This window comes from Semicossyphus pulcher, unplaced genomic scaffold (assembly GCF_022749685.1).
Source record: "Semicossyphus pulcher isolate SPU_LCO1_2020_fin unplaced genomic scaffold, fSemPul1.0.p SCAF_4, whole genome shotgun sequence".
Classification (NCBI taxonomy): domain Eukaryota; kingdom Metazoa; phylum Chordata; class Actinopteri; order Labriformes; family Labridae; genus Semicossyphus; species Semicossyphus pulcher.
Genome location: NW_027211715.1, coordinates 1,300,523 through 1,324,798, shown reverse-complemented (window position 1 = coordinate 1,324,798; position 24,276 = coordinate 1,300,523). Strand labels below are relative to the sequence as shown.

Sequence of the window (24,276 nt, the reverse complement as noted above, 5' to 3'; positions counted from 1 at the left end):
GCAGCAAATGTTATTAAAAAGCTGTGAGCCACAGGTGTGAGATTGAATGGTTGGATGCATACTGGTGAGTTTTACAGAATTAGTGCAACGTTAGCATAAAGCTACATGCTACGTTCGGGTTGAACCTAAAGAACAGCTGGTATATTAGACGGTTTAAAGAACAGAACGACAGCTCATCACTCCGAACAGTCATGCTCATGACTTCTTACCTCCAGTCGCTTGTAACAATCAGCAATAAACTTCTTGTGCAAAGACACAGAATCCTGTAAGAAAGAGGAGGTAACATAAGACAGACAGAACAACACACTGAATATGTTACTGAGCTGAATTATACACAGTGTAGGTATCACTGCTCTCAGAGAGTCACAAACACACACACACACACACACAGACACACACACAGACACACACACAGACACACACACAGACACACACACAGACACACACACACACACGCACACACACGCACACACACGCACACACACTGACCTTCTTCATTTTGGGATTGAGGTTGGTGTAGCTGTATGTGATAATTAGCTGAATTGCTTCATTGGCTATCTCTTCATCAGGGGTTTCCATGGCGATGCGCCAGATAAAATCCATCCCTGCCAGGTCAAGGCGCTCCACACACTGAAATCAGACAATGACACATTAAATATAAACTTCAACCACTCCATGTGAACAAGCTGCAGAGAGACATGAGAGGGAGGACTGACCAGCTGAGTCCCCTGGCGCTTGAGGCGATGGTCGCACAGATTAACGTTCTCGAAGAACGTCTTAAACAGGTTGAAACCTGAGAGACACACGAAACATGTTAGCTGCTGTATCACGTCCTCGTAGAAAGGCTGTGATGCTGTCAAAGTTCAGCCTCTCACCGTTCATCGTGATCTCATACGGCTCCAGTTTGAGGATCTTCTCCTTGAAGAGCTGCTGCTGCACGTCGCTCTCAAGGTCGTGCTGCCCTTTGGTGAACCACTCGAAACACATCTGTGCATAGAAGCACATGATGATTACGCTTGATTAAACTTAAACGCACATACACGGAACAATGCAAAGCAGATTTCATACTGGGACAGAGGACTGAAGATTAGGATGCTACAAATAAATCAGCGATGCCTGATACCTGCCTTAAACACTGTTCTGATAGTGTGAACAGTGTCTAATGTTTGCAGTGTGCAGCCTCAGTTCCTCCAGCGCAGTTACAAACATTGACAAACATGTCCGAGGACGAGGTTTCATTGACTGTGTTCATACCTCGCGGTCCAGCTCACAGACGTCGGGCCCTGACACCAGGCACTCCCACAGCTCCTTGGCTCTGTTCCAGACCAGGTAGAGGCTGGCCTCCTGCAGGAAGAAGGCCAGGAAGCGCAGGTGGCTGTCCAGGTACTGAACACAGAGTCAGAGAGACACGTGTTAACTTGAACCTCAAACACCCAGAAAAATAACAGGTGCATTGATTTTCTTTTGTCATCTTAAATCTTGGAAACACTTTGGACATATGACTTTTCACTTTAACATGTTCTCATTTGGTTTTGCTTTTGTCTGATCATAAATAAGATCAATCAATATATCAACCTCCTGGTAGGTGTATCGTCCATCCACCAGCGTGGATCCTGAGAGCCCGCTATTACCCGCCGCCGTCACAGCCAGTCGATGGCAGCACACGAGGGATCCTGTGATCAGTTTCACGATCTCAAAGTTCTTCTTCAGGTCCTGGATGATGCTCTGCAGGCAGACGGGGAGCAGTTAACATGACGACACTGCACCAACACTGTACACCGGGTCCTTTCAGTGATGTTTGTGTGAGTGTTTGTGTTACCTTGTCCTGTTTCTGATATGTCTGCTTGATAAAAGAACGAGTGATCTCGTGCAGCTGACGGAGGGCGGGAACGACCCAGACCGACTGAGGACTGCTGGGCTGAGAGGCCTGTAGAGACACAAATACACACACACACACACACACACACACACAGCTAATGATATCCACTAAAGCAGGATGCACGCACAAACACATGCTACAAAAACAGAGGTCTGTGATGCTCACTAATCAGGTTTTGTGACAAATATAGTAACAATGTCGTCATCACAGATCCTCTGTCCTTGCAGCTTCCACATAAGAGAAATATCAGAGCCAGGGATGTTAAACCTTTGACAAAGAGTCGGCTCAAATCTGCTCCACTTTCTGTTTTCAAAGTTCAAATCAAATATTAAACATGTTCTTTTTCTGCATCCCAGGCTCTGATCAGATCCGTGAGTAACTGTGCTCCCGCTTCCACCAGAGCTGACTGTTCATCCAGCAGCCCAATCATTGAACTCAGCCAGCTCTCACCCAGAACAAGATCAACACCGCTATGTAAACATAAGTCAGCGCCAAAGCCCTCTCAGTAGAAGATTAACACACACCTGGTTAAAGCACCTGACGTTACAATAAAGTGAAATCATCAACCAGAGAGCAGAGAAACCCCTGTGAGGTGAAGCCCTCCTTCACGATTGGTTGGCAGGCGAGAGGCAGCGAGGCCGGACAGAGCGGTCAGTGAAAACATTAATGAAACGGTTTGTTCTCTTCTTACTTTGAGCACAGAGTTAGCTTTCTTCTTGCCCCATGTGCCGGTAAGAAAAGAGCTTTGAGAGTCGCTGCCCTTACTGTCCTCCTGAGTGTGAGTCTGGAAACATACATTTCATTTCAGCTGCAGCATTCTGCTCAGTATGTGCGGTTACAGTCAAACAAATAGCGGCAGATACATCCTGTCTCGTTAAAGCTGTCTTCAGACGTACCTGTTGGTCTGTTCACCTTAACCTTTGATATTCTAATAGTATATTTTATGCTGTAATTTAAGTCTCAAAATTCTGATTAAAGTCGTAAATTTGCCAGAAAAAAACGGCAAATTAGGTCATAAGTTCGCGAGAAACAAAAACCAGTAAAATAGTGTTTATAGGAAACTTTTTGAGCTACGATGTTGGAGTTTCACGGCCCCTCCCTCTGATTCACCTGTGTCTCTGCCCTGTTGGCTCTGCTGCTCACACAGGTGTGCATGGCACGGAGCTCGGAGCAGATTCAGCCTCTCTGCACACAAGAAGCAGACTGCAGAGAGGAGAAAGACTGAGCGACCCTCTGCTGCAGAAACACACGTTTCTATGCTCCCCGTTCGCCCCACACATGACCGTTACCCTACGACCTCATGACGGATGCTAAAGCAAACGAACCGGACGGGATAATGAAAAAATGCCAAAACTAGTGGCAGAATATTATCACAATTTTTTCTGGCAAATTTACGACTTTAATCTGAATTTTTCCTCCGTTTGTAAGCAGATTGATGAAAAGGTAAAAACTAAAGCAGAGTTAAGGACAAGTAAATGAGTAGTTGAGTGTCACAAAGTGTCTGTTTTTTCTTCACTTTCACATGAATAAAGAACTCATGAGTGACACTTGTTGTTTAAATAGAGAGCCGTAGAGTGGCCTCATCTCTTGCATGCTCGACTGGTCACGCTCCCAAAGAAGAAGGTGAAGGCTAACTATGCAGCGCTAACAAGGACATGCTAACTTTAGAACAAAACTGTCACAGCAGGCAGAAAAATGTCGAGCCTGATGTAAACATGTAGAGCAGCAGTCACAGTCTGTAAATAAACAGTAAATATATATTGATTTTAAAACCTCTCTGTCATAAACACACAGACAGTACTGAGCGTCTGTCTCACCTTCTTAATGTCCTCGATACATTTAATGATGTAGCTGCGCTTCACAGTCTCCTTGACGGCGTAGGCGTCGCTCAGGATCCCCAGATGCTCCTCCAGCGCCTGCTGAACGAGGCTGGTGGGCAGGGTGGGGAGGTGAGCCAGCTCCCACAGCACCTCCAGCACCTGAACACACACAGACACATGAAGCATCAGACTCTGTAGCTGGTCCGTGTTTGTCCTGATCATGGACAGAACAGAAACACAGACGCACCTTCCCTGTGGTGGTTTCAGAGCGAGCCTCTCTGCCGATCCTCCCGATGAGACTGAGCAGCTTCTGCCTCACACGGTCGCTCTCAACCTCCCAGCTCTAAACATGCAAACAGTTTAACATTAATACTGCACACACATATTCAACCACTGTATTCCCAAACTGTCCCAGAGAGCACTGACCTTCTGTATGAGGACGAAGAGGTGGGTGAGCTGATCAAAGCTGAACTTCACAGCAGCAGCAGCGATGATTGTATGAATGTTTTCTATCACAGTTGATGATTGGCCGGCCTGAAAAGAACGCACAGGGATCAACACATGCACTGAAAACAGCGTTCAGCGATAAACGACTTCCAGCCCAGACGTCCTCCTCCGTGCGCTGCATTGTTTACAGTCCAGTCAGCAGCTGGAGAAGCGACCGTGTGTTCAGATCAAAGTGAAGGTAAATTCTCCCTCCAGATGTGTCTGCTAAATAAACGCTGTCATCTCTCGGTTCGTCCCATCCCCCGGAGGAGCGCCCGTTCATCTGTCTGTGCTGAGTCTCAGTCTCACTGTAAACAGGAAGTTACACAGAGGCTGCACTCTGGCTTACTGCAGCGGGATGAAGCCCAAACAGAAACAGAGTTTCTTGCGATCGACTTTAATTAACGGCTCTTCAGTTTGCTGAAAGAACAACATCATGATGCAGATTAGGAACAACATGAAGCTTTGTCAGGTCTGTCCTCAGGAGGAGAAGAACACTACTTTAACATGAGACGGAGGGCGGAGCCATCGTTTATGATGCATTCGAGGAAGTTGGGAAATCTGAACGCTGATCGGCTTTTGTGACACAGTGTCAAACAGATTTGTCTCAAGTTAAATTTTGGATCAAGAACAGGTTGTTAGCTGTTAGCTGTTAGCATGCAGAGTCTGTTTATAGAGATTAATAAGAAGCTAAATCGTCGTCAGATGTCGCTGATGGAGCCTGGATGTCATTACGGAGGATTACTCTGCCTGCTTTTGCTCTCTTCACTGTCTCTGACTGTTTTTCCTGCGTACCCCACAGCATGCTGATACGTGATTGGTCAATCCCACTAAAACGTACTACAAACAGAAACCAGAACAGTTCCCGCACTAACATCCGGTCGCGTGCCAGCAGACTAGAGTCTACATTATTTGTCAGTCAATGATTGTAAATGCGACGATTTGCCGCTTTTCTTTGTTATTGATGGCAGTAAATGAAGAGTGTTTGGGTTTTGGACCGTTGCATTTACAAACGTCACTTTTGGCTCTGAGAATGAGTGATGAGAGTTTTTGTAATTTTTAAAAGCATTTATCCTCCAGCAGATTAATTGATAATGAAAACAATCATTGGTTGCAGATTTAACAAACAGGATTCACAATTCATCCACAAACATCAAATATTAAGATCAGCTTAAACACTTGCTGTCCTGCTGATCTTCATAAAAACATGACAGACACACAGTCGTGCTGCTGACCTGTATCCTCCAGATCTTGGAGAGTTCATCCAGCGACAGTTTGCTCCCCAGCAGCTCAATGATTCCCTTAATTCTCTCACAGTACTGAGCCTGATCAATGTTTCCTGCAGCACAGAAGAAGTATTAGGACACTGAAAGCAGATCAGATCAGTCTTCTTGTTTTGAAGAGATGGTGATTGCAGTGATTCTTACCCTCCAGTGCTATTGACAGGACAGAGTTCTCCACCAGCCAGTCCAGAAGTTTATCTGTGTCGATGGCGTTTTTCACCGTCTTAGACACAGTGCTCTCCTCTATTAACTTCGTCACCTGAGAGAGAGAGAGATACAGGCAGTGTGAGAGGAGACGAAACTAAGACCAGCACCACAACAGGTCATTCTGATGGTTCACATCCTGCGGGAGCGGACCTCTTTGAGGGAGTTCATCTTGGTGGAGAAGTGGGGGGTTTTGAGCATGCGCAGCAGCGTGTCCAGCCGCAGGTCGTCCACCACAGTAACCAGCTCCCTCTGGAAGCGCATACACAGCAGCTTGATGGCCGACAGCAGGTCTGGGATGCTCACCAGACGCTAGGAATAAAGTACAGTGAAGTCACCATCAGTGTACTCAAAATCTTAAAGATAGTAAAACCTTCTGTCCCTCTGTTCGTCGTCTCTGAGGAGGAGGTTACGTTTCGGTGCCTTTCGATCGTCAGCTTGTCGGCAGGATAAAAAACAACTGACCGGATTTTAATAAAACTTGGAGGAAGGATGCAGCATGGGAACAACAAGCATTTAGTGTTTGGATCCAATCGGCCTCTAGTAATGCAACAGTTAGTCAACAATGTGGACAAACATGACAAAATTAGTTGGCAGCGATTTTAACTGTGGATAATTAGTCAATTACGTCATCACGTGTATTTCATGCTGTACATGACATAACATCGTTTCCAGGTACAGGTAAACAAAACACAGCAAAATGTCGGCAGCTGAAGCATTTCAGCCTCGACGCTGCAGAGAGAAGGAGCGCCTGCAGGGTCTGAAAAGCGGAGCTTGTTTATCACAGGAGCACGTCGGCGATGTGCAGGATTCGATGATGCAGACTCGCCCAGATGAGATAATTAGCTTCTGCTCACGTAGCCATCTGTAGACGGAGTTGTATTGGCTTTCAAACATCAACTTCAAAGTCCAAAGTTACAGCCACGCGGTGTGATTCTTCTCTCGTTTACATGTTCAGTCCCTCACCTTCAAACCTTCTTCTTCCTCTTTTTCAGCCAAATCAGCAGCAGGTTTATTTAAGACATCTTTTGAATGAAGAACTCTGGATCTGGATTTTCTGAGTGCCTTCTTACTTATTACTGTACTTTGTATTTATGTAATTTATGTTTCCTATATTGTAATAAAATATATAATTATCCAATAAATTCTCATTTAGAGAAACACATTCCATCATATTAAACTGCACTGACTGTTAGCTTGTGGATCAGAGAAGCTACAAGGCCAGTCTGCAAGGAGATGTGAGTGCTGTAATCAGCTGTTGTCCTTCTCCTTCACTAACCGTACAGGTGAGGAGGAAGCCAACAGTTCTCCACTGGTCCATAACTTACACATCTAACCTAAGGACTGATTTGAATCCTCTGCAAGCGCCCTGAGCAGCCAGCTGGAGAACATCCCTGCCTGGCCTCCCAACCGAAATGTAAAAACAAGCCGTGCGTACCAACCTCAGGAATCTAACACACCTGTTTTTGCACCTGTAAACTTTAAACTCATGAAAAGGTGACTAATTAAAACCTTACCTTGTCTTTGAGGTCCTTCTCCTCCAGGTTCTGCACATATGTGATCATCTTATGGATGACTGGATCGAGCATGGGCTGGAAAAAACAAGACGAGACTTTTCATCAAACCACATGTGAGCACAGGGGTGATGTAAACAAACACAAGTGATCGCTTCAGCACTGAAACCAGGTTAGACAGAATAACATGTCACAGCGGGGACAACACAAACATGTACAGCAGCAGCTAAACAAATGGAAAACAGGCGGGACACAGAAATGACCAGATAACGATGACTTCACTTCCTGTGTGCGGGTAAATGGCTCACCTGGACGAGGCTGGAGTTCAGGTATTCTGCACCAACTCCAAGAGGCTGGACCAGAGCTGACACACTCTGAAGGGAGGAGAGAGAGAGAGAGAGAGCGAGAGAGAGAGAGAGAGAGATCAACTCATCAATAAGAGCTGCATCGTGTGTGTGTGTGTGTGTGTGTGTGTGTGTGTGTGTGTGTGTGTGTGTGTGTGAACACAAAGCATGGTGCAGAGTTCAGGGGATGGTTTGTCTCTTTTACACCTGGTGTTAAAATGTGTCCTCTCAGATCAGATCTCCGGACGGCTCTTAACACGAGTGTAAACAACCACGGACATGCACTGATATCCAATCACTTGTCAGGGAGGCCTGGACTGTTCCAGTTCTCCCACTGTTCTTTGGTATTGTACAACAGGAAACTATTTCATCAATGCAGGCCGTGCTATGAAATCCACGGCTCGTCTTGTCTCGCTCTCTTGTGAAACATTTAAAAAACGTTGTCCTCCAAATCTCAGCAATGACACATCACCAACATGTTCACTGGTTTTTGAAGCATTTCTGTTTTCTTAGCTAGAAACAAATCTGTCGACGGACTGAGGTGAGAACTTTGTTTCAAAACGATACAATCTCCTTTATCTTTACGTTCGATAGCACCGAAAGGTACCGAAGCTTTAGAAACACAACAGAACTACAGTCAGATGTTCAGTTCAAAGCTGCCGCCAGCAAAAGAGGGGAAGGTACAGGGTTTAGTTTCTATAGGCCGAAGTTGACTGTGTGTCTGTCTGCTCCACCCTCTGTCACACCTGCAGCTCTGATACAGCAGCGACACAGCGGACTGTTCTCACTCACAGAACGACACGTGAAGACATATGTGAAGTCCCTTTCACGTCTCATAGAGATGCAAAAGTTACGACAGTGTGTGCGGAGGACAGACAGGGAGCAGAGAGACAGACGGAGAGCAGAGAGACAGACAGGGAGCAGAGCAGAGAGACAGACAGACAGAGAGCAGAGCAGAGAGACAGACAGGGAGCAGAGCAGAGAGACAGACGGAGAGCAGAGAGACAGACGGACAGAGAGCAGAGAGACAGACAGGGAGCAGAGCAGAGAGACAGACGGAGAGCAGAGAGACAGACGGACAGAGAGCAGAGAGACAGACAGAGAGCAGAGCAGAGAGACAGACATGTCTTCACGTAGTCCCGGCCTGCGGACTGTCGGCTGAGCTCCAGACCTCTGCCCAGCGATGGACGTCTAGAAACGTCCCAAACAGCAGAATAATAAATAAAATAAAGAAATAAATAACAGCTGAAGGACAGACCCTCTGCAGACACCGGCTCACTCTTCTCCTGGATGATGATTAAGAGGGAATATTTTAATGACTTTTCATGACTATTAAAAGTCTGTAGAATGAGCTGATCTGTGTTTAGTGACCGTTTTCTCTACCCGGCCTGTGTGAAGGTGGGAAATTAAAAACAAGAAAATAACCACATTTTTTGTTCGTACGACTTCTGCTTTTGTTGCCGTGGTAATGAAACAGGTATCGAGTATCGTTTTTTTTTTTTATAGTATTGTATGAAAGTTTAAATTGTGGTATCGTGACAACCCTGATCCTACAGAGACAGACCTTTTTATTAAAGAGGAAGATGATTTCTTTAACCAGAAACAGACGTTACATCGCTCTCTGCAAACACACCAGACTCCATTCAGAAAAACAGAGATTTTAGCTCACAGGACACAGGAGTCGCTGGTCTACTGCTGTCTTTATGTGTTACATAAATGCTGAGCAGAAACCTTACACCTTTTATAAACACCAGATGACACGCTAACACAAACAAACTGACTGACCGAGGCACAGTTAGACCAGCAACTCGGGTAAAATGACTGTTTCTGTGGAGTCTGGTGGATTTGAAGAGAGCGATGTAACAGCTCTTTGAGCTTAAAAAGTTCCCAATTTATGTGAAAATCAGGCCCAGACTTTGAAATATCAAAACTGAAGTACCAAAAAGACTACACAACAACTCTTGACTTCTCCTCTCATATCACAGTGTATAGGTCAGAGGTCAGACTGGGTTTGAACTGATACTGTGTTGAGAAGAGTGTAAACAGATGTGTGGATGAGGTTCCAGCATCGGAGCCCAGCTGTCAGTTGTCATTCAGCGTAAATCAGAGCCGCTTCATGAATCGTTCCTGTGTTCCTGCTTTTTTTATCTGGCTGTCTTCCATCTCTGCTCCTCTCTGAGCAGCTTCAGTCTCCTCCACCTTCCTCCTCTATTCACTCACACCCCCCCTCTGCTCCTGACTTCCTGCTCAAAGCCGACAAATGAATGAATCACCCCTGGGAGTCGGTCGAGGAAGAAGCTCTCCTCCCATTATCTTCTTTCACTTTCAGTCTCTCCCTCTCCTGTGTGTGGAGTATGTTAGATAGCTGACAGCTTACACACTCCGCTGAGCTCCTGCTGCCTCTGAGGAGAGCAACACTGATCTACAACCAGCCTTATTAATATGCTAATGGTTAGCGGGAGTGTGTGTGTGAATCAATGGCTGTGCGCTGCTGTGGTTCCGGCCAGGTTCCCAGAAGGAAGCATCAGTACAAGGATTCCTCACAACACGTAACACAACAGAGCATTTCAACCATCACACAGCGGGAGGATAGAGAGGGGGAAGAGAGAGACATTCAGCAGCCTGCAGCTGAGGGCGGCGGGGGGAAACACGGTGACCTTTCGCCTGTTTAAGCGGCCTCAAAGTCTGTCTGCATCCGTCAGCGGGGAAGGAACTATTTCATCACTCGAAAGATGAAAGGACAGACGGTTGCACTCACAGCGATCTCGATTTCGTCCGTGTTGAGCTTCGCCTGGATGGCGGTGAATCCTCCCAACTCTCCAAACTTTACAAAAAGAAGAAGAAAGAGTCAGATGACGTTGAACTCGCACAAGTATGATTAAAAGAGACTAAATCTGTGCGTATCCTCAACACTCACTCGATTCACCAAATCAACCAGCCAACCGTGAGGCTCCTGAAAGAGAGAACAATGTTGACAGTGGATTTATTCAGTTATTGACACACACGTACACGAACATGTGCGCGCGCACACACACACACACACACACACACACACACACACACACACACACACACACACACACACACACACGCACACACACACACACACACACACACACACACACACACACACACACACACACACACTACGATGACAGCTGTTGTGGGTCAGTCACACATGTTCTGTGGAGCCCCGTGTCTCAGTTACACAACACCAGATAAACAGCTCGTTTTTCTGCCCCGAACACGAACACTGACTGTAAACAAACGCTAATAAGGACGTGTGTGCATTAATACTCGTATAGCTTTACATGTTGATGGAGATTTATTTGAACAGTGTCAAAAAACAGCAGTTAAAGAGCAGACAAACTGGGCATCTCTTACTTTCTGATAAGTGTTGCTCGGAGAGACGGCGAACATGTTGGCTTCCTCTCCAAAGACTTCTGCCCAGTTCCTCTGACAGGCCTTCATTCGGTTCTTAAAGTGGTACTCGTTGTCGGGGTTGAAGGCCTGCACGCGACAGCACAGACACAGAACATCAACACGTCACACGTCTGATTCCCATGAGACAGAAAGAATGACCATCACTTGTTAAAAGTGAACCAAAGCATTTGACAAACTGAATCTTCACACCTCAGTGCTCGCTTTGGATAAATGAAGTTTAATGCCAATTCAGAGCACAACACAGAGTATTTAGTCCCAGGAGCTACAAGGTAGGGCTGCACAATTAATCCAGATCACGCTTTAGTCTTCCCACGATTAAATAAACACGACTGACGGTGATGGTGACGTTTAAAACGCTCCGCCCGTAGAAAACTCTGCTGCATATCAAATCAAGCGCTCCCTAAACTAACAGCCGCTCCCCCAGGGGGCGATGGAGAGGTTCGGGCTTCACTTCTGGGGGAGCTGGCTTGTCATGTGACGAGCGCCTACCTTGCAGCGGCAGTTGAAAGTGGAAGAGGGAACAACAGAGGCGGTGTTTCGGTTCAACAAGTGACCATGTTAGCTGTCGACCTTCAGCCGATTTCTTCTGTGTTTCGATCGTATCACATACTTCTCTGTTACGTCTTTGAGGAGTTGTCATGCAAACGCGCCGTGCAGGCTGCTAACGCTCAGTTGCGTTTTGAGTGCTGCTTGTTGAAAACAGGAAGTGAGAAAGTCACTCGCTAAACCGAAACACCGCTCCCCCCGACATGTCGTCATCGGAGGTATTTCAGGTTTAGGGCGAGTGATGCAAAGAGGTCATGAAACCTGTGTCTGCGGGGGAGAACCTTTGTTTGCACTTATTAAACAAAAGTCCTGCGAACGAATGTACGCAACCAGTCAGAACATGGTCACGATGGCCGTCACTTTCTGAAAGTAATAAGCCTGAATCAGGGACTTTGACATTTGGGGGTCAAATATGTCCCTGCAGTGAAATCGCTCTCAGTTACTCTGCAGGTTCCTTGTCCTTGAAATGCAGATGTTATCACCTATAAGAAAGTAAGACACAGGGCCTGCACGCTCCAAGCAGCTTCATGTAGTAAGAACTGATTTATTATTTAAGCTTAAAAAGAAATAAATACTTTGAATATCTGTTCGCTGGTTGTTTTAAGGGAATTCGATGAAACATATTTGAAGTATATAAAAAAGAAAAACATATAAAAAGTTGTTACATGTAGAATATTATTGACAGACAGCGAGAGAACCCACCATCGTGAGGACTCCCATCAGGTTCACAGGGACGGGGTCCTGCTTCACCCTCTCGGCCACCAGCTCCACCAGTAACATCAGCATGTTGTAGATCCCCTCGTGAATCTCCGTGCCCCACTTGTGCACGGCGCTGCTGGTCAGCAACTGATGAACGAGACGGAGAGAAATGTCAGTTAGATCTAATTTAATCAGTGCAGCACCGCAGAGAGTCACTTAGAGATTCACTGCTCACCTTTTTAAAGGCCTCCGGCATGCAGCGGTCTATGAACCGCTTGCAGTTCTCATCGGCGTCAGCGAGACCTGAAAGAGGGGGACAAGTTATTTTACACATAATTACTCATGACGTAACATCCAAATTATCTTCTGACATCATTAGATGATGTAATGTATGTTTCATGCATTTAAAAAGGTGGATGTGATCTAGTATAACGCCACGAAGCTCCTAACAGGTAAACATGTCCTTCACTTCATTGTATCTAAGGACTTTTACGTTTAAGACCTTTCTGGTTAAAAAGAGAAATATGAATTCCTCCTACATCCTACATGAATAACTCGGCTGTAAGATCAGAGCTACAGACACACCGATGTAAAGCAAGGGTCCAAAATAACACCCAGCAGTCCGAACAGAACATGCTGCCCACACAGTTACGCAGATGGAGAGCGTGTATTTTAATGCAGACCTGAAAGAAACAAAGACTTCCACCTCACACAGACATGATCTCACCGTGTCGAGCGAGGCAGGTGGAAGCGATGAGACACTTTCCCAGGGACTCCTCTCTCTTGTAAGGGATGGACCAGTGATCGGTGAAGACCCGGCTCTCCAGCTCGTACAGGTTGGTGGTGGGAAACTCCATGCTGCCCCCCGAGCAGTTCCCATTCTCATCGTTGCTCCTCTGGAAACACGCAAACAAGACACAATTACAACCCCACACACACCAGGTGACTTTATTTCACACAGCCGGGCCATTATTTCATGACGCCGCAGCTGTCCTCTGTGAGAGGATAATCCAAATGGCCTCCGGCAAAGATAAAGTCCGACAGGAAGGATGATGCTTCATTCTCCGGCCTCCTGTGGGAGCAGAGCGATAGCACTCATTTGGAAAGTGTGTCCTCTCCTTAATCTGCCCTTCGTCTCTGCAGCTCTCTGTCACTTCCAAGAAGCTTTAATGCCGACAGGTGCTTGAATTCTTTCTTCAGGATTATTTATGGGGTCATTTTGCCTGTTTTTGATCGTGAGCGCCAGACAGAGAGAGGAAGGAGGAGGTAGAGAGAGAGGAGGACGTGTAGCAGGAGGCCTGGGCTGGAATCAAACACAGGCTGCTGTAATAAGGAGTCAGCCTTAATCTGATTTATACTTTCATTGAATCTACGCAGACGTTCACTCAGTAATTACACTGCAACAATGCTAGCTGGCTGTGGGGTCTCCCTGCCACAGTATTCAGCTTTTTTTGGCTATTTATGTGCTTCGAACAAAGACGAGTAATACGGAGCAGACCATGCAGAGTGAAGCTAACAAACGCAGAACAACAGTTACTTTTACTGAAATACTGCAACGCAAGAAACATGCAGGAAAAGCATGCCAATAGATGTTAATAGTTTAAAAGTGTTAGCCTCATTTGGAAGCTAACCGGCTGTAGCAGCTAGCTACAAACTAGTGTCAAGCACAGTATCCTCTTTAGATTGGGTGTGAAGCTAACGAGCAGACCATGACAGCTGTTTCGCTCCTCATCAATGCTGCCGTTAGTTTCACTTCTTGGTTAGTGAACGCCCGGCTACACAAGGTTCCATCACAGTATAAATGAGGGTTTAGTAAATGGCACATCGCCCCAGGTGCATGCTTTGTAAGTGTTTCACTGGCAGATAAAGTCAAAAAAAAGTTGAGGAAGGACGTAAGAGAAGATGCACCTTGACATGACATTGATGCTCCCTACACTGACATTAGTTCTGCTCTAATATCTGAACACGTTGTGAGATTAAAATCCACCTCACTCAAAGTCGACTTTTATACCTTCTGCATTAACGGTTCAAACTGCTCAGGCTCGGCCTCACGCTGCTCTGTGAGCACCAACAGTCAGTGTGGTGGAAGCCACAGCAGACAAAGGATTTTTCAATTATTTACATCATAAAGTTGTTTACATATTCATGAAGTCGGATGAATATTCATGGTTTAACTGCAGAACGCCTTCCTCCAAAACATCCCTGCTCAGTGGAACATTTCAGAACACGTGTGACATTAAACGCGTCATATTTGAAATGATTTACGTTTGCTGTCTCGTGTGATAAAGGTTCTTCTCGCTGCATCATCACCTACATTAACTAAACTATTACAACTCATTGGTCCGTTAAGCCTGAAAGCACTGCACACTTGATACAGCAAAGTATAGTAACAGCAAGCCTGACCATTTTGAATACATCTCCACACATTAGCATACATAATGACCAGTGTGTTCAGTGCAGGTTTTACTGCGCTGCATACTGATACACGTACTATATGAAGAGATTGACTGGACGTTAAGGAGAGGAGAACAGGAGGGGGAAGAGGAGGAGAGAGCATCATATTTCATCTCTTCCTTTGCTGAGAAAATTAGAAATGACAGATAGATGGATGAGAGGAAGGAAAGAGAACACAGCTTGTGCTAAATGTAAGGTGAGCCCGTTAGACGGTATTTTCTCCAATCAGAATCAACTCCTTTAATTCAATGAGAAAATCTAATTGAAAAGAAGAAACTTCCTTTGCAGAACCTCTTTGAAAAATAACCACAAAGCAGAAGAACAAACATGCACATGAGCTGCATCGTTCTGTGTTCTCAGCCTTCAGGGGAAGGTTCAGGTCTCACAGGCCCAGCATGCATGTGTGTGGTTGTGCAGGACGATGAGGTAACTCAGCGCCACTCTGTTACTATGCACCCTGCAAACCTCCAGGGACCCCCCAGCAAAAACTGCAATGTGTTTGTGTGTGTCCGGGAGACTGCAGGGCTATATTTAGGAGCATAACATGAGGCCAAAGACCTATGACATTCCTCTTATGTACAAACACAGCTAACAGAGGGGGAGAAGAAAGGCTTTAAAGCATGTTGATCCTTGTAGCCTTTTCCATATACTCCTTGTTTTTGAACTTATTGTAACATGCAGGAGCAACACGTCTTTCTGTAGATATTACAGGAATAAACTTGACAGGAAAGGGAACAACACACCTAAAACATGCATCAAAGAGTCAAGTTAGACTCCTTCTGCATGCGCACATAGAGAAGGGAGAGAGATCGACTAACAACACCTATATTTGCACATTTACAGAAATAGGCTTATTATTTGCAGTGACCTGCAAGTGTGTGTGCTATTTATTTTCTGCACACTGTAAATGCCAACTGTCGTTTGCACTATACTTACTCCAGCAGCCTGCTTCAAAGTGTGACAAATGAGGAGGATAAAAAAGATGCAGGGGGACTGTAGTGATTTACTTGATCTACAATCACAGCAGCTCAAACAGAATGATCCATCAAAGGGAAACAACAAGTGGTTTAAAACTCTGAGTCAACAATCTCACAGATCAAATGATTTAAGAGTTTCTGAGAAAGCTCCGCTTCCTTCTGGCAGCAGCTCCACAGTTTTAGGAGATCTTGGAAAGCAACAGGTTTGAGGTCAAGTTGCTGAAGTACGATGTGTCGTGTCTTGTGTAAAGAAGAAAGGTATGAGAGGCCACTTTAGTCTGCTGTTACACATAAACACAGGAAACTAGGAGGAAGGGAAGGAGCTACAGGTAAATCAATGACAAATGTCATGTGGCTGTCAAAGATGCATCATACAGCCACACCTATTACCAGAAATCCCATTAGTGGCATTTCGCATCTGAAATATGAACAGAAGAATGATCAAAATGGCCGAGTATGTGAAGGGTATTGTGAAACTGCTTCTAAGAATGGTTTGAGCGGACTGCAGTCTCAGTTGGAGGCGAGCAGGGTAGAAGCTGTCAGCCAGCCTCCAAGCTAATGTAGGCTAACCCATGCAGAGCAGCCTGCACACATGCAGGCAGCTGTGCGCAGGCTATCTGATAGCACTGATTACCCTCCAACTGACTGAAATCTGGGCCCAGACTTTGTTCCAAAGTAATTTGATTGGATGATAGCTATCAGATTTGAGCAAATGTCAAAGAGAAATTGGATGTTCAAAGGAGAACAACCCATTTTACACTACAATAAAATATGTACCAGGTCAGGTCCTAGGGTACAGGTTAACCCATGAAGACCTCTGATGAGCAAGAAGGGCTTCAAATGTTACAAACTACTTTTAACTGTGTCATTGTTGTACACAAAGTCATAAATTAAAAGAATAACTTAATACTTTTAGGTGGACATTGACAGATATTTTTATTTTACAGGGACCAAATGCTTTTTTTAAAACAAGTTTACTTTATCTTATCCTAGCAAACATGTATTTAAATATGTATACAGTATGTACCATATGATACAAATGTTGTATTGATTGACAGGTTTGAAAGTTATTATTACATTTAGTGCCTGAAATCCAACCTTCAGTTTGGATCAGGGTGATCCTGATGTTTGGATCAGAGGTACACCGATCCTACTCTGAAGTTTTACTGGAGGTTTGATCCAGATCACAACCAAAGCTGTGTAACCTGTTTTAGTCAGATTTCAGATTTCTTTTGAACTACCCATTTTCAAGATTTTCAATCTGATAGCCGGATTCCGATCGGATTACTTTTGAACAGCTGGGCCCTGAGGCTTCAATCCTCCAGAATGATGCCTCTGTGCGGCTACACCTGGACCACTCACTGGCGCGTTCAGTGTCTCAACCAGTGTTAGCTAGCCAGCTACTGGCTAGCTGTGTTAGCTTGTAAGTTAAGAATGGCTCTTTAGCTTCATCGTTTAAGTATCTGTTCTTCATGTGGGCAGATACCCCTGTAGTTACAATAAGCCGGTGACATGCCCCGTCTTGTAGTACTGGAGGATGTCTCACCTGCTGCTCTGACAGCTCACGTTGCTCGCTGCAGCTAGCACTGAAGCTAAGTTTAGCTAGTTAAATGGGCGAGCCCCACTCTGTCCCTGTAAGTTGTAATTAGCCGTGTTCTCTACCTTCGCTGCTCCAGTTGATGCTTGTTATTGCTCTTACCTCGCTGTCCACTACATCGTGGTATGCAGGCGGGGGATCAAACCCTCCAGTCCCAGTCCGCCCGCTGTTTTCCCCATCTCCGCTCGAGCCCAAGCCCGGGGCAGGCCCGCTCTCCATCGGCTCGTATCCATACCCGAGTCCGGGGCTTTCGTTGGTCAGTAGCGCCACTGCCTCGTTGATGTCGTTCTTGGCCAGCCGGAGAGCTTTCCTTATCACGTCGGGGTCCGGGAAACCCATGCAGAGGAGCGTGGTGATGTGCTGCTCCTCTTCGGTCTCCATGATTGGGGTGTCTCCGTCTCTCAGACTAATAGTAACGGGGTGTTCGGCACAGCCCTGTAGCTGTGCACGCCGCCATGTTTACAGTCCGCTGCTGCTGCTGCTAGCCTGTCACGATCAGCTTCCCCCACAACAGCGCCGACACAGGTGTAGTGCCGAGTTCTGCATGCCAGGAACTGCATGCCCTCAGCGGGAGCGCGCACAGTGAAATGTACAACAAGCTGCAATGATTTTTAGGTTTAATTTCTGTTTAACAGAATATTTTACTGTCGGGTGTTTGAGTGATGCATGGAGGACCACTGAAAAGTTATGAATAAGAAATAAAATATCGATGGTTTCAAAATCAGAAGGTATTATAATGATAACTGGCTCGAAATATCTATTAACCATCAAATACTTTAACAATTAATACTAAAAAAATTTCATCTTTTATCTTCTCAGGAAGACAATTTATACTTATTTCAGATGAATTATTAAAATGATCTAAACTGAGTAATCTTAGTCTTACAGTAATGTGTATGTTTTTCAAAATGCAAAGTAAACACTGGGGAACATTTTTCAGTTCTACAAAAGTCTATAGGACGTGAGCCATACCTTTTTAAAGGTGCTGTGAGCTTTCATCACAAACAAACAACTCTTCTTAAGGATGTCAGTATAAGGTAATCACCACTACCTCCTCTGTAATAACATTTTCTCACCAGAAAGATAAAGCACTAAATATTTGAAAGAAAGCTCATTAATCATTATTATTATTACAGTGTTAGTCAGGTGTGTACTGTCTTTACAGAGCTGCTGCTTCCTCTGAGAGTGCCTTGTGTTTGTATGTCCCTAAACTGTGGAGCTCACTGCTTCTGCATTTAAAGCGGTATGACCTCTCTGTATTTAAAAACAACAACAAAATTAATACTCATCTTTTGAATCTGGCTTTTGATTTGGAATTATTTTATAGCTGAGTCCTAGTTTCTATCAATGGGTGTTTTGTTGTTTTTTTACATTACATTTTTACCCTGGGTTTTATTTTGTCTTCTTTTTCATGTGTAGTTGTCTTTAGGCCTTTTTATTGATTTCTGACATTTTATTGTTGTATATTTTTAGTCTTGCAAAAATTCTCAATGTTCTAATTTTCTGTCTATGTTGTCCAGTCTAGTCTAGTTGTGTGCAGTCCACGTGAGGCATTTTGGGCTGTTTACGATATGAATAGGCAAACTTGTAGTTGGGGAAAAAATGCCAGCTGGCTTACCTTGGCAGAAATACAGAATCTAGCCTTGATTAATGTGCGTGGTCCTATTAGGCCTAATGTATTAAAAGTTTGGCACACTACTTAGACACTGATAAATTATAGAACTGAAGGAATCAGGTAAATACGAAATTAAACAATAAATGTTAAGGTAACGACATTTCCAGGTGACTAAAAAGGTAACCAAACATAAAACTTACAGCTATAACCTGTTTTATTCTCACATTAATTAAATGTGTCGTTATAACTTATCTTTGAATTAACAGTGGGAAGTGATATATTATTTAGAAGTTTGGTATAAACGTTTACGGTTGTAAAAAGTAAAATTAAACATCTGTAACAGTAATTAAACCCACGTCTTGGCATCCACCTCGAGCAGGGCGTGGCAGCGCGCGCGAGCACAGGGGTGGTGGTTGTGGTGGCGGGCGGACGTCACGTGAACACTCAGCTCATGTGACAGAGGAAAGTCAAAACAGGAACAAAATGGCTGCGACGGGAGACGACGCTGCAGCCATGGACAGCATCTCCAGAGCACCGGCGGCCCATTTAGCGGCTCTGAACCCAGCTGGAGGGGCCAGCAGTCAGGGAGAGGCTCCGGCGGAGGTGTCGGGGAGCCCGGCGGCCGTTCCTAAAAAGACAAACACAAACAGTGAGGGATGATTCCTCGCAGCTTCCGTGGCTTGCTAATGCTAACGTAGCATACAGTAACCAAAATATTTGTTCTTGTTGGAGAGGCTTACATACTTTTTTCTGTAGTTGTTGTGTTATTAATTTTGTATATATTTCGTGTTTGAGCCGGACTGACTGGCTGTTCTGTGTGTTGTTAATCCCGCTCAGGTGATGGAGGTGTGGAGACAGCAGAGGAGGCTGTGGAGCCTGCAGAGCCTGACATTAACGAGCTGTGCACCGACATGTTTGAAAAGATGGCCATCTTTCTGCAAGGAGAGCTCACAGGTCTTTTTAATAAACGGCACACCTCTTTTCTTTCTCTTGTAAATCTATACACTTAAAAAGATCAGTCATTTACTGATGCACTTCTTTTCTTTCCCCATGTTTCTGTCTCTCATGCATATTCTGCCCATGTCTTTTACCTGTCCAGGAACTTGTGAGGATTACCGTTTGTTGGAGAGCATGAACAAGCTGACCAGTCTGAAGTACATGGAGATGAAGGACATCAGCATCAACATCAGCCGGAACCTGCAGGACCTCAACAACAAGTGTGAGTGAGACAGACCACCTGCACTGAAAGTGTTTTATTGAATGTATTTTGTAAGTACGTGTAGCTCATATAGAAGTCAAGATAGAACAAGATAATCATAGCAATAATAATTAATATTGACAATTTTATCCTGACAATCATCAAAATCTTCAAATGGCATTTAAGCTCCCTGACATCACGAAACCTGACATCTGTTTATAAACATAAAAATGACATCATAGCTCTTTGTTTAGTTCAAATCTTGAAACACAAACAATCTGAAATATAGTCATCATTAGTCATACGGTCCCCATCCATAATAGAGCGTGGATAAGAAATACATCACCATAGCACCATATTGCTGCAGGAAACAGAAACATTCTGAACCCATAGTTTCATATCACATCAAATATAAGAAGGTACACAAGTGACCAGTGTTTACGCTACATACGTTTTGCTGCGGCTCCCCCTAATGAAACACACTGCTGATGAAGAAGGTCAACAAAGCTGACAGAGAGACAGACAGAAAGAGGGGGGCGGGGCCAGCAGCTGTGCAGAGGTGCAGGTGTGTTGGGGGACTGAAGCAAAGCGAAGTCATCAGATTAAAGTAGTTTGTGAATTAAAACTTCATAAGGTGAAGAGGAGAGAACAATTAAACTGTGGAAGGAAGAAATCAGCATCTAGAAAGAGAGTCATCCAGACTGAGTACATCTACATGTGACGTGCTTCTCACAGAAATCATTGATATATGAGATTAATTGAAATCAATTGATTACAAAGCCTGTAATTAATGAGATCATTTTTCAAAATCATGATTAATGATTTAATTTAATAAGTGAGCACTTCACTAAAGCTTCTTATTCTGTGGATCTAAAACGACTGGTTACACTGAGCGTATGTTGGAAATACTCCATAGTGTTGCCATTTTTATCCCGTTAGTATGGCTATATTAACCACTTCATTACCACACTACGCATTACAACCAATACAGACTTTATAACAGTGACGATCACTCAGGTAACACGGTTTAAATACACACAATGTATGTTAGGTCGGTTTATGACACCTCCGGTCACACGATGGGGACGTTTATCATTTATGATGAAACCAGACATGAGAGGACGCTCATGAACACCTGTAACTCTTTATTATTGATTATTTTAATGTCACGAGTCACGTTGCCGATCGCTGATCAGAAAAGTCATAATATATCTGGTTGCCTGACTGGCTGATGGGTTTGGGCTCGTAAAATCATTAAAACTGTGTTCTTATTTTAAGTTATTAAATCATCAAAGACACCAGGATTTCTGTTCAGCGCCGTTCAGATTAGAGGGACTGCTTTCAGCAAAAGGGGGCGGGGCCGAGACTGTAGTGCAAAGTGCCCAGATGGGTTGCTCTCATCTATTTACTGCTTGTCGACTTTATATATTTGATCCTAAACACATTGTACCTTTAACTGTTGTTCAGGTTTGACACAATGAAAACTTCACCTCAGTTTAAACATTTTTATGGTGCGTCTTCCACGGCAAACGCAACACAGCGGTGTACATGCCCTTTAAACCAGCAGCGATGTGAACTCACTGTTGAAGGTTTGTAACCCACTCTCAAAATCTGTGATGACTCACAATATGTCCAACCCTCCACTCGAGCACACACACAGAGTAGAGTACGAAGATAAAAAGGAAGGCAGCGATAAAATCCTTCATCGTCCCATCCCTTTCTCTAATATGCTGAATCAGTGTGTGTCTGGTGTGTGTGTGTTTGTTGTAGATGCGAGCCTGCAGCCGTACTTGGACCAGATAAATCAGATTGAGGAGCAGGTGTCTTCACTTGAACAGGCGGCTTACAAACTGGACGCCTACTCCAAGAAACTGGGTGAGACATTTGTGCACAGAAGGGGACATGTATGAAACTGTGTGTTCTGTTTGAAAGCACACTCCCTGCATGGCAGCAGAAACATTCTCTCTCTACATGTGCTCTCTGTTCAGTCTGGTGTGTGTGTCACACACCAATAATAGTACAGCCGCCTGTAGCAGCTCATATTGCAAAGCATTACAGAGTCCACCAGCAGGGGGTGCTGTGACACCATAAACATCTCCCCACCTAACTAGTTCTACATTAAGTATTACCTGGACTTTGGCATGAGCGACAGACTGATCATTTCCTGTCTCTTCGTCTCTGCACAGAGGCCAGATTCAAAAAGCTGGAGAAGCGATGATGAGGACGACGAGGCAGGCGGAGAGCTCTGGTGCCTTCTCACCTTCTTTAACCCGGCCCTGTCGCTGGAGCCGGGAGCTGTGGAGTGGATGTGAACTGAGACTGAAACAACAAACAGTCCGAGACACTTTGACACTTAGAAACGACCGAGGAGGAGGCAGCCGAAGGAACACGAATTAGACCTGCAGAGCTCGGCTTAGATTGAACTCCTCTGTCTCTGATGTGGGCAGCAGACGTGCAGCCGGGCAGAGAGAGTGGTGTGTATACATCCATCTGCAGACACACTTTATGTTGAATAATAACCAGCAGAACACAACTGTGTAGTTGAATCAGAAGTTACTAATTTACTACTAAACAAAGGAGTCGCTGCAGCAGTGCCTACATGATGACGCATGCTCATAGATGTGTTTTAATAGTGTCCCAGCCCTCTCTGATTATTACAGGTAACACACCTCTTGCACTCAGTCACAGCAGCCTGACTTGAACAGTTTCTATTACACATTTAATTCTGCTGGCAGTGAGAACATTTTCACAAACTAGGTAAAGTAATAATGTCACATTTTCATTAGTTAAATGTCTGGGTCAATAAAGTTTGTAGACGAGGCAACACACTGGTACAGAAGAGTATCAGGGCCAGGCAGGAGGAGAGCAATGACAGGAGAAAGAAGAACACTTTGCATTGTCAAATTTTCACTATGACTTCACTACCTTTAGCTGTGTGTGAGACGCTGCGTCCGACATGATTCATAACTGGAAGCGAACGCCGCATAGTTTCAGTTTTTCCAAATGAGGATGATCTAACCCGCTCCGTGTGTCAGAGAACAGGGCTGTGCTGCTCGCGTGGGCTGCTGTAACATGAGCTCCACGATAATAAGAGGTCCCACTTCACACGTGTGCTGCCCAGGCAGGCAGTGTGGACTGTGCATAAGAAACAATCAACCAGAGGAGCAGGGCCGGATCCAGACTTTATTAACCGGGGTGGCCCATGTGCATGAGCCTGACATGTGCAGGGGTGGCATGACTTATGTGTACACACACACACACACACACACACACACACACACACACACACACACACACACACACACACACACACAATTTATTTAACCTATCTACTAACATTTAAGTTTCAGATGTGATATTCTTTTGTATATTTTTGGCTGACCGCCGCCGCCAGCCCTACACATGGGTCTGTATGTATGTGACTGACTGACTGACTGACTGACTGACTGACGGTACTTTCACAGCCATAGAGAGAGAGAGTTGCGACATCACAATGGTGGCTCATGAAGCATATTGGAGCTCCACTGACGCGACTCTGTTTCTATATGGCTCTGGACCTGGGGAGGCCAAATAGATTTCAAGGGGGGCCCAGGTCACCCCTCTGGATCCACCCCTGCAGGGAAGGAAGACTTTTGACAGATTTATAATAATTTAAACTTTATTCCCTAAAAGAAAAAATCTTCCGCCTCTGATTTATTTTTCATACCTGGCTATAAAAAAACAAGTCCAGTTAATTGTTTGTATTTGGTAACACACAAGTCTTCCTCCACGTTTTCTTTCCTTACGCCTGGTCCTAAAACTCAAACATGAGGATTATTATTATTATTAAAATCAAACAAAAAATCATCTTTAAGGTTTTTGTTTGTTTGCTACAAAGGAAAAACTGCAGAGAGCAGCAGGAAGTTGAGTTGATGAGTTTGCAGTGATATGAATGGATTCTTGTATTATGTCTGTCTGTAGATATTAACACTAAAACTGGATTTTTCTTAATAAACCATAAAGTTCATATCTTTGTCTGCTTCCTTGTAAAGTACTGACTCCTGACAGCAGAGGGCGGAGCTGCACCACGGCAGGGACTTAACATGAAGTAAAATCAAACTTAAAAAGCTGAACCAGTGCTGACGGAGGTTCGACTTTCAGAAGAAGACGAGAGACTCAGACGACTCATTCGGACACGTAAAAAGAACGTGTGACTCGAGGCGTGTGTGATGCCCTC

The 24,276-nt window shown here is 44.7% G+C and overlaps 2 protein-coding genes across 3 annotated transcripts in view; one reads left to right on the top strand and one right to left on the bottom strand.

Moving 5' to 3' along the window:
• usp24 (ubiquitin specific peptidase 24) overlaps positions 1 to 17,710 on the bottom strand; it is a 37,782-nt gene extending 20,072 nt beyond the window's left edge. For both annotated transcript variants that reach the window (XM_069679565.1, XM_069679566.1), the window contains exons 1-23: positions 17,350 to 17,710; positions 12,947 to 13,115; positions 12,455 to 12,522; positions 12,223 to 12,366; positions 10,915 to 11,040; positions 10,448 to 10,483; positions 10,289 to 10,354; positions 7,495 to 7,560; positions 7,190 to 7,264; positions 5,826 to 5,984; positions 5,613 to 5,727; positions 5,421 to 5,524; positions 4,126 to 4,233; positions 3,947 to 4,042; positions 3,697 to 3,858; positions 2,571 to 2,663; positions 1,820 to 1,927; positions 1,576 to 1,725; positions 1,255 to 1,386; positions 876 to 987; positions 717 to 793; positions 490 to 630; positions 210 to 263 (exon numbers count right to left, since the gene is read on the bottom strand). In XM_069679565.1, coding sequence (XP_069535666.1) covers positions 210 to 263; positions 490 to 630; positions 717 to 793; positions 876 to 987; positions 1,255 to 1,386; positions 1,576 to 1,725; positions 1,820 to 1,927; positions 2,571 to 2,663; positions 3,697 to 3,858; positions 3,947 to 4,042; positions 4,126 to 4,233; positions 5,421 to 5,524; positions 5,613 to 5,727; positions 5,826 to 5,984; positions 7,190 to 7,264; positions 7,495 to 7,560; positions 10,289 to 10,354; positions 10,448 to 10,483; positions 10,915 to 11,040; positions 12,223 to 12,366; positions 12,455 to 12,522; positions 12,947 to 13,115; positions 17,350 to 17,628 — 2,640 coding nt within the window. In that variant the 5' untranslated portion in view covers positions 17,629 to 17,710. The remainder of the gene's footprint in view (positions 1 to 209; positions 264 to 489; positions 631 to 716; positions 794 to 875; positions 988 to 1,254; positions 1,387 to 1,575; positions 1,726 to 1,819; positions 1,928 to 2,570; positions 2,664 to 3,696; positions 3,859 to 3,946; positions 4,043 to 4,125; positions 4,234 to 5,420; positions 5,525 to 5,612; positions 5,728 to 5,825; positions 5,985 to 7,189; positions 7,265 to 7,494; positions 7,561 to 10,288; positions 10,355 to 10,447; positions 10,484 to 10,914; positions 11,041 to 12,222; positions 12,367 to 12,454; positions 12,523 to 12,946; positions 13,116 to 17,349) is intronic.
• Positions 17,711 to 19,336: 1,626 nt separating this feature from the next.
• bloc1s2 (biogenesis of lysosomal organelles complex-1, subunit 2) lies at positions 19,337 to 24,066 on the top strand. The gene is made up of 5 exons (XM_069679909.1): positions 19,337 to 19,511; positions 19,700 to 19,816; positions 19,962 to 20,081; positions 21,831 to 21,935; positions 22,247 to 24,066. Exons 1-5 carry the CDS (start codon positions 19,346 to 19,348, stop codon positions 22,276 to 22,278), a joined length of 540 nt encoding a protein of 179 aa, XP_069536010.1. The 5' UTR covers positions 19,337 to 19,345; the 3' UTR covers positions 22,279 to 24,066.
• Positions 24,067 to 24,276: the final 210 nt, after the last annotated feature.